This window comes from Oncorhynchus nerka, linkage group LG24 (assembly GCF_034236695.1).
Source record: "Oncorhynchus nerka isolate Pitt River linkage group LG24, Oner_Uvic_2.0, whole genome shotgun sequence".
NCBI classification, from domain to species: domain Eukaryota; kingdom Metazoa; phylum Chordata; class Actinopteri; order Salmoniformes; family Salmonidae; genus Oncorhynchus; species Oncorhynchus nerka.
The window spans coordinates 17139212-17154020 of NC_088419.1; the positions used below are offsets into that span (position 1 = coordinate 17139212).

At 42.8% G+C, this 14809-nt stretch overlaps 1 protein-coding gene across 1 annotated transcript in view; it reads left to right on the forward strand.

The window, feature by feature from the left end:
- Positions 1 to 8885, forward strand: part of kcnk3a (potassium channel, subfamily K, member 3a) — a 70992-nt gene extending 62107 nt beyond the window's left edge. Inside the window, exon 2 of the mRNA XM_029631018.2 lies at positions 3428 to 8885. Within this exon, the coding sequence (XP_029486878.1) occupies positions 3428 to 4392 (965 nt within the window). The 3' untranslated portion in view covers positions 4393 to 8885. The remainder of the gene's footprint in view (positions 1 to 3427) is intronic.
- The last annotated feature ends 5924 nt before the right edge of the window (positions 8886 to 14809 follow it).

The following is a 14809-nucleotide window of genomic DNA, read 5'->3' on the forward strand; positions in this document are numbered from 1 at the left end:
GTGTACAGTGCATTCAGAAAATATTTAGACCCCTTGACTTTTTACATTACAGCCTTATTCTAAAATCGATTAAAATGTTTTTATTGTCTCATCAATCTGCACACAATACCCCTATTTTAAATAAATTTGCAAACATTTCTAAAAAACCTGTGTTCGCTTTGTCATTATGGGGTATTGTGTGGAGATTGATGAGGATTTTTTTGTATTTACTCCATTTAGAATAAGGCTGTAATGTAACAAAATGTGGAAAAAGTCATGGGGTCTGAATACTTTCCAATGCACTGTACACCCTGGTTGAAAGACTGTGTGCACTGTGCATTACAGAGTCCAACAGAGTACTTAGACTGTGTAACAAGCTCTGCACGGTCATTTACAGAGCAGTTCTACAGTTATCCGTAGCCTACAGTATACCATCCTGGGTGAAGAACTCTGAAGAGTAGTACCCAGGACACAAAGGATATACAATATAAATATTTCCGTAAGTAGTTATGTTGGCGCTACACAGCCATTTCCATTCGACCTCGGTTGAGGAACTGTGGAAATTAACATTTGCATGGGGGGGGGGGGGGGCCTTGAAACCCTCGGCTAGGCTGAACACCAACATCAGCAGACTAGACATAAGGCATTCTGCATGAGCTACTGCTTAGAGGACTAATGATGTATGTGGATTTCCTGGCCAGGAGGGAGTTTGTCGTCCAAACGTAAGGTAACAACAGCAGCTTTGACTAGGGGCTATGCTGAATTATGAATGCAGCAATGAGCTAATACATCTAATGTTGCAAAGGAGAAGTAAAGAATAATTTACATAACCACGACAGCAGTACAATTTTCTTGAAAAGACCAATCGAGGTCGCACCCAAGGTTATTGACAACAGAACCTGTTGATCAGTTGGTGAAGTAATCCCACCTTCATCCCTTGGTTTTAAAGTCCTTCTCAAGGTTGACAACCGGGAGCATATCAATGGAGTGAGGGAAACGGTGTGAGATGGGTGGAGCTGCAGGGAGCGACCTGTGACATGTGGTTCCCGGTGTGACAAAGCGTGAGGATTAGAAGACAATGAGAGATTAGGACTGGCTGCCGGATGGTTGACACAACAGCCCTGGCTGATTGAGCCGTTACATTCAGTACATTTAGTGAATGAAACATAGAACATTTCAGACGTGAAAATATTGCCATTTACTTGATAAATTCCAGTGTCGATCAATCTCATTATTCATTTTTGTTAAACAGTTTAGTTCCTACAGATGTGGTCAAATATATTGACATATTTGCACGATTCACTATTTCTTCCTAAATTAATTGAAATTGAAAAAACTTTTGTTGTTCACGTGTATTTGTTTGATTTACAACCACACAGGGCCCCACAAAAAAATTATAATCTTAACTGAAATTGAGATTATTCACTTCAAACCAAATTAAGTTATCGCACCTGTGGTAAGTGGCAGGTGCCTACAGTGTAGAAATATCAATTCAACACGTTTTGAAAAGAGAAAACAGAACATTCTGCTCCATTAAAGCCTCTCCATCTCCACTATAGGACAAGGTGAAGAAAGATAGAGATGGAAAACTCATTGGAAAATAACACAAGATCTCAGGATAGAGAGATAAATGCTTTAACGCACAGTAGATGGAACTAAAAATAGCTAAGTGTCGTCAGGAGGTTAAAGTTATGGCTTCTCATTTCGGGGATGCAGAGCCAAAGCCCAGGACAGCTTTCCCTTTCCAAGAGGCAATGTATCATTCGTAATGGTTGTCTTTTTTTGGCAGCGTGGCGGGTAAGGCTTTAAACTGATTTGCCTTCAGAGAGACAGATTAGTTAACCACACAGGTTGGTGTGACAATAAAACCATATCCCTTGAATTTAAATCAAACGGCAAAGTAATTACTTTCAAACAATTGGACAGTGTTTTCCATTTGCAGCGTCATTGATATCTAAGACCGGGTTGCAAGGCTCTCGCATGCAACGGGTCTGCTGCCCGTGGAAACACATCTCCCTTGACAACCATGTTATATTACACGTGTGTGTGGGACAGGATGTGTGTGGGACAGGATGTGTGTGGGACAGGATGTGTGTGGGACAGGATGTGTGTGGGACAGGATGTGTGTGGGACAGGATGTGTGTGGGACAGGATGTGTGTGGGATGGAGGTTGGCTGCACTTTTGATAGTCGGTTAAAGGTTGAGTTTTTAACCTGAACAATACTTCACCTGAAATGTCAGGGTGCATGGCAGATCACTCGTTCGGTGGGTTTATAAGTTCGGCCAGCTCAGCAAGTGTCCACGGGATGAGTCATTTCTTAGGAACTGCTGTGAAGTGTTAAAAAAAAGTTATTCCATCATGTCAAGTGGTTTTAAATGTCTCTCTCAATAAGTGCAAGATCACTAAAATCGGTATATCATCTCCTAGCAACCCTTTTAAGAGAACTGTGCCAATCGTCGAATCATATGTCATTATTTCATTATGACATTGACTTCTAGAGTTGGGCTCTCTGCTTAATTTGGGACTCTCCCTCTGGTATTTATTTGTCTTGGACCAATCCTGTCACAGCCTGTTCAGTTGGCCTGGTAATAGTATAATTAATGATAATACAAACCTTGTACACCTACCAGTAACATGATCACAAACAATGCCTCTAACTGATCTGTATTCAAAAAGAATGAGCATTCATATTGAGAGCAAGTGCATCTCCTCCAAACCCCATGGCTCTCGATCTTATTTAAATATCATAAAAAATGTAAAGTGCTAATTAGAAGCAACTGTCCGTAGTGGTCTGTACTCGCCAAACCCCAGAGAGACTGACTCGTTATGAATAATTCAAGGCCTCTCTCTCCCACAAGACATCAATACTGAGCCAATCTCATCACCACTACTGCTGTGCATTCATAACTCCCTTGCATTCTCCCAGAGCCTCTCAACATTAATCAGATGGGCTGTTTTAAGAATATACAATTGTAGTGAATTGGCATTCTCGACCTTCACCTATCTGACCGGGTTTACTATCTCAATTGACTAACTAACTCAACTGACTAACTCAACTAACTCGACTCACTCAACTGACTCAACTAAGTAACTCAAATAGCTCAACTTAGTAACTCAACTAACTCAACTCAACTGACTAACTCAACTGACTCAACTAAGTAACAACTAACTCAACTGACTCAACTAAGTAACTCAAATAGCTCAACTTAGTAACTCAACTAACTCAACTCAACCTACTAACTCAACTGACTCAACTAAGTAACTCAAATAACTCAACTAAGTAACTAAAATAACTCAACTAAGTAACTCAACTAACTCAACTGACTAACTCAACTGACTCAACTAAGTAACTCAAATAACTAAATTGACTAACTAACTGAAGAAACTGCCTATATTTAGTCTGTTCCATCCCACTGACTCTCTACCCCTGTCTCTTCTCTGTCCTAGGTTACGGCCATGCTGCCCCCAGCACAGACGGGGGGAAGGTGTTCTGTATGCTCTACGCCCTACTGGGCATCCCTCTCACCCTGGTCATGTTCCAGAGCCTGGGCGAGCGCATCAACACCTTGGTGCGCTATCTGCTGCATCGCCTGAAGAACTGCCTTGGCATGCGGCGCACCGAGGTCTCCATGGTGAACATGGTGGCCATCGGCTTCATCTCCTGCATGAGCACGCTGTGCGTGGGTGCGCTCTCCTTCTCCCACTTTGAGGGTTGGAGCTTTTTCCACGCCTACTACTATTGCTTCATCACGCTCACCACCATCGGCTTCGGAGACTACGTGGCGCTGCAGAAGGACCAGGCTCTGCAGACAAACCCCAAGTACGTGGCCTTCTGCTTCATGTACATCCTCACCGGCCTGACTGTGATTGGCGCCTTCCTCAACCTGGTTGTGCTGCGCTTCATGACCATGAACGCGGAGGACGAGAAGCGGGATGCCGAGCAGCGCGCCCTCCTCTCCCAGAATGGCCAGGCAGGAGGGCACAACCACCCGGGCTGCGCCCCCGACCCGCCTTCCTCCTCCTCGGCTGCCTCAGGGTGCAGTGGGGGAGCTGGAGGAACGGGAGGACCAGGAGGGGGCGGAAACGGTGGTGTTGGGGGAGCGGGGCGGGGGCTGCGTAACGTGTATGCGGAGGTGCTCCACTTCCAGTCCATGTGCTCCTGCCTGTGGTACAAGAGCAGGGAGAAGCTGCAGTACTCCATCCCCATGATCATCCCCAGGGACCTGTCCACCTCTGACACCTACATGGAGCAGGGGGAGGCCTTTTCCTCCGACGCCCTCCACCCCCTTCACTCCAACGGCTGCGTCTACAGCATGCACCACCCCCATTCCGTCATCAGTTCTGTGTCCACGGGCCTGCACAGCCTCACCCCGTACAGACTAGGACACAGCAAGCGGCGCAGCTCCATCTAGAAGTCTGGAGGACTCAATGCTTAAAAGAACCAACCCACACCTCTTGTCTACCGCATGGAAGGACCCTAATACTGTTGGACTATTTTCGATGGACTAAACCAAGATCTAAATCAGGGGTGCTCAACTTACAGTCCTCAGGGGATCCCTGTCCTGGGGTGATGTGTTTTTGCCTGGCACTTTTAAATGATCGATCAATGCCACTGATTTTCCAAAAACAAGAATAGGCCTCGAAGACCGAAGTTTTGCACCTGTGAACTATATCCCTGCTATATTTTCAGCATCCCTTCACCGTTTGCCGTATTTAAGGTTGAAGTTATTGCTCTTCACCATGTGCAGATTGTTTGAACGATAAGATGACACGTTACACTGTGAGAGACAAATATTTTTATGCGAAATGGAGGGATTATGTATTTTAAGAAACTGTGCATCATGATAAGCCACATGACTTAACAAAACCTGATTTTAAGTTTGGTGAGTGAAGTTTGTCTCTTTTTCACAAAGAAGAAAGGGACGTATTGAAGTGTGACTCCCAATAATCATCCATTAAATAAATGTAAATATATTTGTAATATGGATACTGTATTTAAGCAATGTACTTACTAGGGAAGAACCAATTTTATTAGTGAAAGTGTTCTAAAAACTAAATTTGATTTGCTTTAGTTACTTACTGTATTTATCTCTCAAACCACAAAATCAATCATACATTGTGCTACGTTTTGTCATTTTCTTTTTAATGCTTTTTTTCTTGTGTGTATAATTGTTTTACTGTATGTTTGCTATTCATCTGTTTTATGTTTTCATAATAGGGTTTTACTCAGATCATGTGGGCTCACTTTGTGCATAGTAGACAGTCTAATCTTGTTCACTGCTGCACTTTATAACATTATTGTATGCTTTAGGGCGCTGGATACCAGTGCATTACATGGAATTGAAGATCCTAATTTATGCTAACTCACCTGATGTTTTGGTACCTAAATAATATATTCCTATGGATGTCATGCTCTTAAATGTTATCAGAGGGAGATTTGAAATGGGTTAGTTTGGCTCGTAGCCCAGCAGGCAAAAGTGGTTACAGTCACAGTGCCTTTAGAATGTATTCATACCCCATGACTTATTCCACATTTAGTTACGTTACAGCCTGAATTTGGTATAGATTAACAAACCAAAAAACAAACATGTATCACCTATCTACACACAATACCCCATAATAACAACATGAAAACGTGTTTTTATATATTTTTGCAAATGTATTGAAAGTGAAATACAGGAATATCTCATTTACATAAGTATTGATACACCTTTGCTAGGACACTCCAAACTGAGCTCAGGTGCATCCAATTTTCTTTGATCATGCTTGAGATGTTGCTACAACTTGATTGGAGTCCACCTGTGGCCAATTCAATTGTTTGGACATTATTTAGAAAGAAAAACACCTGTCTGTAAGGACCCACAGTTGACAGTGCCTGTCAGAGCAGAAACTATACCATGAAGTCCAATGAACTGTCAACAGATCTTTGAGATATAATTGTGATGAGGCATATGTCTGGGGAAGGGTATAAAACCATTTCTAGAGTGTTGAACGTTTTCAAGAGCACAGTGGTCTGCATCATTGGGAAATTGAAAAATATATGGAAGTACCCAGACTCTGCCTAGTGCTGTCCGTCAGACCAAACTGAGCAACCGGTCAAGGGAGGGGAGGTGACCAAGAACCCAATGACCACTCTGACAGGACTACAGAGTTCCCTGTCTGAGATGGGAGAACCTGCCAGAAAAACAACAGACTCTACATTACTTCACCAATCTGGGATTTATTGGAGAGTGGCCAAAAGGAAGCCACTCCTGAGAAAAAGACAACAGCACGCCTGGAATTTGATAAATAACATGTGAAAGACTCTGAGATCTCTTTGGCCTGAATGCAAAGCGCTGTCTTGAGAAAACCAGGCACAGCTCATCACCCGTCTAACACCATCCCTACCGTGAAGCATGGTGGTGGCAGCATCATGCTATGGGGAGGATTTTCAGCTGGCAGGGACTGGGAGACTGGTAAGGATAGAGAAAACAATGAATTGAGCCAAATACAGGCAAATCCTTGATGTGAACCTGATTGATTCAAACAACCTCAGACTGGAGCGAAGATTTACGTTCCAACAGGACAATGACCCCAAGCATACAGCTAAAGCAACACTGAATGGCTTCAGAACAAGAATGTGAAAGTCCTTGAATGGCCCAGCCAAAGCCCAGACTTGAATCCCATTGAAAATCTGTGGAAAGATTTGAAGATTCTTTTTCACCGCCACTCCCCATCTACCTTAACAGAGCTTGAGAAAATCTGCAAGGATTGGAGAAAATTTGAGAAAATCCCCAAATACAGATGGGTATGTCTGTATCAGCTTTGCACAAGACAACTCAAAGCTGTAATTGCTGCCAAAGATGCTTCTACAAAGTATTGCCACAGGGGTGTGAATACTTATGTAAATTATATATTTGTGTATTTCATTTTTAATAAAAAAATGTTTAAATCTAAAAACATGTTTTCATCTTTTCATTATGTAGATTGTTGAGGAAAAACAGTAATTTAATCTATTTTGAATTCAGGTTGTAACACAACAAAATGTGGAATAAGTCAAGGGGTCTGAATACTTTCTGAAGGCGCTGTATGTCTTTGTTTGGGTTGGTTGAAAATAGATTTTTCAATGCCTTTTTAGGATCCAGAAAAATGTCTACAACTGGCTGTAATCTGGTTATTTTACTATATAACAACCAAAATATGACTTCTTGATGACATCAAGAAAAAGGGTGTCTTTAACTGCTTGTAATCTGTTTATTTGCTGATTCCTCAACTAGAAAACAAATCTATAACCAGAAAACAGCATCTTCATGACGTCAGATTCATGACGTCAGAAGGCACATCTTCTTAGGGATAGCCCCCTTTTTTTTCCAATTTTCGCCTAAAATGACATACGAAATATAACTGCCTGTAGCTCAGGCCCTGAAGCAAGGATATGCATATTCTTGGTACCATTTGAAAGGAAACACTTTGAAGTTTGTGGAAATGTGAATTGAATGTAGGAGAATATAACACAATAGAAAATACAAAGAAAAAAACAACCGTTTTTTTCTACCACCATCTTTGAAATGAAAGAGAAAGGTCCCACTGGTTGCAATTCCGATGGTGTCCACAAGATGGCAGCACTGTATGTGCAAAGTTTCCGAAGGATATCTTGAAGTATGAGCGATCTACATGACATTTAGTGTGAAGTCACCCAGGTACATTTGGGCAAGTCGTGAAGGAGACATTTGCATTTATATGACGTTTTCTGCAAGAATATCGTACAATCTGTATACTTGTACTTTGATTTAGCTTTTCCAGTATTAGTAGCATGTTATAAGTTCAAAATTTGCAAAACAACCAGTTTTCATAACTTCATAACTCTGAATATTCTTATCATTTTTGTCCAAAAGGAAAAGGCATGCTGTCGCACAAGGTTAATAGCTACATTTTCCAACAGATACATGGTTTCTGGATACTCCCATAAATCTCAGCTCATTGGCTATCTAGCTGGATTTGTTTGACCCCGATTGGTGCTTATTTGGCAAATTTAGTCGTTCAAGTGAAGACCGCCCACTTCTTCAGCGTGCCATGAAGGTTTCGCTCTCTGACCAAATATGTGTGAAGTCTGGTTACGTTCTAGGATCTCTGACGAATACATACGAACGTGATTTGACTGGCTGAAACAATGTTTAGGGTTAGAGTTTCACAGATTCCTTTCTTTGCAAATTGAACGAGTGGAAAAACAAAATTGATCGTGCGTGCTATATGGACCTTTTTAGGATATGAAAAAGGATTTTATCTAACAAAACAACACTTCATGTTATCTCTGGCACCCTTTGGATGATAAATCAGAGCAAGATTTCAGAATGTAAGTACACATTTTACCTTCAGAGGTGAATTTATAAAAACTATCGCTGTGAAAAAGTGTTTTGTTGTTAGGAGCTCTCCTCAAACAATAACATGGCATTTTTTCGCAGTAAGAGCTACTGTAAATTGGACAATGCAGTTATATTAATAAGAATTGAAGCTTTCAGCCGATATAAGACACTTATATGTACCGACATTTGTTGTTTCTCTAAATTCTGCAATCGTGACACAAGGTGCTGCATGATTTACAACTGTCCGGGACGGGACGCCGATCCCTAAGAAGTGTTTTAATTCAAATCCATCTGAAGTGATTCAATCAAAAAAAGTTTCAATGAACCTTAGTGAAATGCTTTAAAAATCCTTCAAAAATATAAGTAGCATCTCATGATGTTTTAAACAACGTCTCATTGTTTGACCTCTTCAGCATAAAGACTATTCAGTAAATCACATATTTGTGATCCAGATATAACCACAGACACTTTTAAGACAGTCCTATTTCTTTATGAGTTGGATTTTTTTTATCATCCTACCACTGATTTGTCTAATCTTCTTAATAAAGTTTATTAATTGGAAATTGACTACAATTTTTTGTTATTGTAATTTTTATTTATTTACATCATGATTCGGTGGTACTGGTTACCCAAGTTGAAAGTCAAAATCTCAGTTCATCACATTATTTCTTAACTGCTTGGTGAAACAAAACGGAGACCCACATTGCCTCAAATAGAGCCAGTCATAGACATCTCCTTCACACCTTGAGATCAGCAGAGGGTCACAACAGTAGGTGCTGCTGCATCAGGAAGAGGGTCCATCCCTCCTATGACTACAGCATCTGCCGTCCAACGCCTTCCACACGCCTGCACACACGTTGATACCGCCCCCAGACAAATAGCAGTAGGATCTTCAAACAAAGTTGTCAGCTGAGTATCCAAGTCTATTCTCTGCACGTTTGGTGTCTTAAATAGACACTCCAGTTTGTCCAGAAGTAGTGTAATAATGGTCATTTTTAACAGCTTAGCTAAACAACAAGCTAACTTATAAACTCTGAACAACAACAACCATTTAAAAAACAATTGCATTGAGGATTTTACATACAGTAGTTTGTATCACAATCCTATATTAGAAACTAGTTACACTTTACTTAGGGTGTACATTTATAATGTATTGTTACTTGTTTTAAGAATGTATTGTATGAGTCCCTTAGAATGTATTATAAATCAGTTTATATACTATTTTCTTTGTGTATTATAAGCAGTTCATAGATACTTATGACTTCTAAATCTGATGCATTATAACAGAATCAGCATGTTTCTTCAGTATAGTTTTACAAACCTTTTTCGATAACTTTTTCATAATGTTACGGAAATATGGTCAAGGCAGGGCAAATAAAAGTTTAGGCAACTCCTCCTTAACTGACCAAGCCCACGCCATGACACATTTTACATAAGCCCATGTCAAAGCGCTGACAAAGTCCCACCTTCATTCGAGTGATTCTCCTCTCCACTCCCCTCGTCCTCTTTTCCGCTCCATTTCCTGTCCGACCTGAGTATGCTGCGACAGGCTTGGCTCCTCCTAATGCGTCTTATGCCATTACCTTGCATCCTTCACTCACTGTTGTCCCGGACCATCGCTCGGTCCCTGTTGCTGTTTGACTTCCTCTCAGTAATCATCAAGGTTGGTTGTTTGACCTCTCTGTCTTTGGCTCAGCTCTCACCACCTCACAAACCCAGGGTTGTCATTTTCTTGGAAGAAGGAGGAAATGGATTCTGAAATTCTTCCTTTCATCATTCTCCATTGCTTAAGGATGGAGAAAGTAGCTCTGGACAAAGAAAAAGTTAATAAAATCATCACAAAATCGTTATAAGAGGGGACGTTCAGGATTCTTCAAGTTTATGTAAAAACATGCACATATCACTCACATTGATTTTTAGCTAGCGGTGGCTAAAGTTAACTGAAGTTTGTAGTGGCTGTTTAGAGAAAAGCGAACCATGGATTACAGTTTCCCCTGGTCCATAGACTACTTTCAGGGTTAAAAAACATCTAACATCAAGTTGTAAAATATTTTTGTAAAATCCTTAACTTCCCTTTTAATTAAGCAACAAGTAACAGCAGACAACAGTACCAAAATGCATTCTAGTCTTGGTCCATAATAGTCTCTACCAGTCTAATTTGTGCATAGCTCTTGTCAATAATGGATATAGTCGGATTGTACTGTCGCTAAGTACATTCTCTGGATAAGAGCGTCTGCTAAATGACTTAAATGTAAATGTAAATGTATTTTAAGTCTGTTCATAGGTTTCAACTCTCCTATTTCAAATGTGCTGGTTATTTTACAATTAAACATTTGCATTCCTAGAACTGCCAGAAATCCTTATTTGACAGAAAGCACATATCCAAGGCCACACAGGTTAAATTCCAACTGGAAATGAAAATGTTCGATGGATGTGATAGTTGTTGATCCAATGGGAGCTGGTCAGAGTGCTAGCAGTTGTTTCAAGCAGCTACAGAGAAACCAGCTGGACAGCATAATATTTTCACTCTTATTTGATAAAAACAATCTGAAATCATAACATCAATGAGACATGGCCATAATATCAAATCCCAACATTAATTTAGTGAGTGTAAGGAACAAATGTGGAGAAGCTAGATTAGTTCATTTTTTTCTCCCTCCCTCTCTTTCTTTCTCTCTCTCTCTGTCTCTTTCTTTCTCTCTCTCGTTCTCTAACTCTCTCTCTCTCTGTCTCTTTCTTTCTCTCTCTCGTTCTCTAACTCTCTCTCTCTCTGTCTCTTTCTTTCTCTCTCTCGTTCTCTAACTCTCTCTCTGTCTCTTTCTTTCTCTCTCTCGTTCTCTAACTCTCTCTCTCTCTCTGTCTCCGCTCCTCCCCTACTTTCATCCCTTGTTGCAACTTCAGAACAGGCTATTATCATTTCACAGAATCATCTTAGCAATGCATCCTTTATTTTGCCATTCTCTTAAGAAAAGTGGGAAAACACATTCATTGGAATAAATGAACGCTGGGAGGGTGACGGTGTGGTGAGTGTTGCGGCACTGGTACATTATGCCAGCTTTTAGTTAACACACACAACACAGTGATTTATCTGGAGCCTCCACTTGTGACTGTTGATGATTCAGCTCCTCACGTTTCCAGTCTCCGGGCTCGTTGCGTTTAGCCAACTCATTTTCCACAGGAAACAGAAAAACATGTCTGTCTAGGCCTTTATTACAGCAGCACTGAATCTCATTAATGACCTGGCTCTTCTCATTGCCGTTAATCATACAGGCACAAAATGGTTGCTTCAGCCCCTGAAATTCATCCATCCAGGAGAATGGGCCAGATTGAGGTGTAATAACTAATAATTTCAACACCCACAAATCACACTGTCTTCTTCGTTTTACTCGGTTCTCATGTTTTATGTCTTTGTGTTGGGAGTTTTGGTCCTCACACAAACATAAAGCAGATCATTTGTATGCTGTTGTCATTTTCTTGAGATGAGAAATTCTTATTCGCATTTTTATTCTTATTCGAGATTACTATTCATATTGATATAGAAAGTGAAGAAAGTTTGAATGATTCTACAGAAACATTTGTCATTCACTTTAACAGATCATTGAACCTAAAATTATATTTGGTCTCGTAAATTTGCAATGCATAAAGTCCTATCTCTGCATATATTCATATAACAAACTGGGAACAAACTTATGTCCACTATGTCCATGTGAAGTCAGATGGGCAGTAGGGGATTGGGGAGACTCTGAGGACTGAATGTGTCCCTGTATTGGCAGAGGAGTGGGGAGTCTGGGGAATTAATGTGTCTCTGTCTGTCTGCCTTTCTGTCTCTCTCTCTCTCTCTCTCTCTCTCTCTCTCTCTCCTTCTCTCTCTCTCTCTCTCTCTCTCTCTGTCTTGCTCATTCTCTCTCTCCTCTCTCTCTCTCTCTCTCTCTCTCTCTCTCTCTCTCTCTCTCTCTCCTTCTCTCTCTCTGTCTCTTGCTCACTCTCTCTCTCTCTCTTTCTCTCTCGCTCTCTCTCTCTTTCTCTCCTTCTCTTTCCTCCCTCCCTCTCTGCCCGCCTCATCTTCTCCCTCTCCTCCCTCTGGCTCCCTACCTCCTCTGTTCCTTCTCTCTCTTCTCTCTCTCTCCCTCCCAGCCTCCTCTCCTTCCTCTCCTCTCTCTCTTTCCTTCTCTCCTCCCTTTCTCTCCCTCCCTGCCTCCTCTCCTCGCTCTCTCTCTGCTCTCTCCCTCCCTCCTCTCCTCCCTCCTTCTCTCTGCTCTCTCTCTCTCTCCCTCCCTGCCTCCTCTCCTCCCTCCCTCCCTCCCTCTTCTCTCTCTCACTCCCTGTCTCCTCTCCTCCCTCTTCTCTCTCTCTCTCTTTCACTCCATGTCTCCTCTCCTCACTCTCTCTCCTCCCTCACAGTAGAGTTCCAGTAGCCTGATTTCCCACTGATGCCTTTATATGCAGAGGATCCACTGGACCAGGTATGTGTGTGAGTGTGTGTGTTTGGCATACATGTGTGTGTTTACTTGTCTGTGTGTGCACAGGGGATACGGAGGCCCAGGACAAATAAATGTCATATACAGAGAAGTGTTAAAATAGATCAGATGAATAAGGGCACGTTGACCCCATTCAATCTTATCCGACGCTGCTATTTACTTTCATTTCACACCCATTCAACTGAGCAGGCTGGTCTCGGTGACAGAGTGCTTGGTCGTGAAAGATGGTTCAAATCAGCTGTAATGGGTGATTGTTTAGCTGATGCCTCGAACTCAGAGGGAAAATGGCAGCCAGCGTCAAGGATCCCGGGGAGGGTCTCATCTCATGCGATGGGGTTGACATTAGCCGTGTTATGCAACCGTAACCTCCAGCTTTGAAGTGGGAGGGAGTGGCAGGGGGCTTATGCTATACTGACACAAGATACAGCACAGCATCTGCCCCCTGCCACTCCCTCCCACTCCATTCTCCCCAGCCCACCCCTAGCTGTGTGTGTGTTTGTTGCTGCTGCCTGACACCTCCCCCCACCCATCTTCTCCAGATCCCCCCCATTCTCGCAATCATTCTGCTCCCCTGGCTTCAGAGACGAGCCCAGTGCGGCGGCCCTATGCAGCAAGCTTTTGGCACTAGGCAAAAAAAAATGTCAGTTTGATAACGCACGTAGCTCGCTCACTCAGCTGAGGTTTGGGGACCACTTACGCACATGATCAAACGGCGGGCATGGTTTTGCAATACCGTCACCACAAGCATTTCAACATTAAGTCCAAGCAGAGGATTATAAGGTAAACATCCTCCAGGACAAATAAATAGAGGTCAGTCGATGTGTCAAAACTGAGTCATACCCAATGAATGGTCTAGATTTACTATCAACACTCTACTGTATGGAACCCTTAAATGAACCACTACACTGTCAGGGACCCCTAAAGGAACCACTGCACTGTCAGGGACCCTTAAAGGAACCACTACACTGTCAGGGACCCCTAAAGGAACCACTGCACTATCAGGGACCCTTAAAGGAACCACTACACTGTCAGGGACCCCTAAAGGAACCACTGCACTGTCAGGGACCCCTAAAGGAACCACTACACTATCAGGGACCCTTAAAGGAACCACTACACTGTCAGGGACCCCTAAAGGAACCACTGCACTGTCAGGGACCCCTAAAGGAACCACTACACTGTCAGGGACCCCTAAAGGAACCACTACACTGTCAGGGACCCCTAAAGGAACCACTACACTGTCAGGGACCCCTAAAGGAACCACTACACTGTCAGGGACCCTTAAAGGAACCACTAAACTGTCAGGGACCCCTAAAGGAACCACTACACTGTCAGGGACCCTTAAAGGAACCACTACACTGTCAGGGACCCCTAAAGGAACCACTACACTGTCAGGGACCCCTAAAGGAACCACTACACTGTCAGGGACCCCTAAAGGAACCACTACACTGTCAGGGAACCCTAAAGGAACCACTACACTGTTAGGGACCCCTAAAGGAACCACTACACTGTCAGGGACCCCTAAAGGAACCACTACACTGTCAGGGACCCCTAAAGGAACCACTGCACTGTCAGGCACCCCTAAAGGAACCACTACACTGTCAGGGACCCCTAAAGGAACCACTACACTGTCAGGGACCCCTAAAGGAACCACTACACTGTCAGGGACCCCCAAAGGAACCACTACACTGTCAGGGACCCTTAAAGGAACCACTACACTGTCAGGGACCCCTAAAGGAACCACTACACTGTCAGGGACCCCTAAAGGAACCACTACACTGTCAGGGACCCCTAAAGGAACCACTACACTGTCAGGGACCCCTAAAGGAACCACTGCACTGTCAGGGACCCCTAAATGAACCACTACACTGTCAGGGACCCCTAAAGGAACCACTACACTGTCAGGGACCCCTAAAGGAACCACTACACTGTCAGGGACCCCTAAAGGAACCACTACACTGTCAGGGACCCTTAAATGAACCACTACACTGTCAGGGACCCCTAAAGGAACC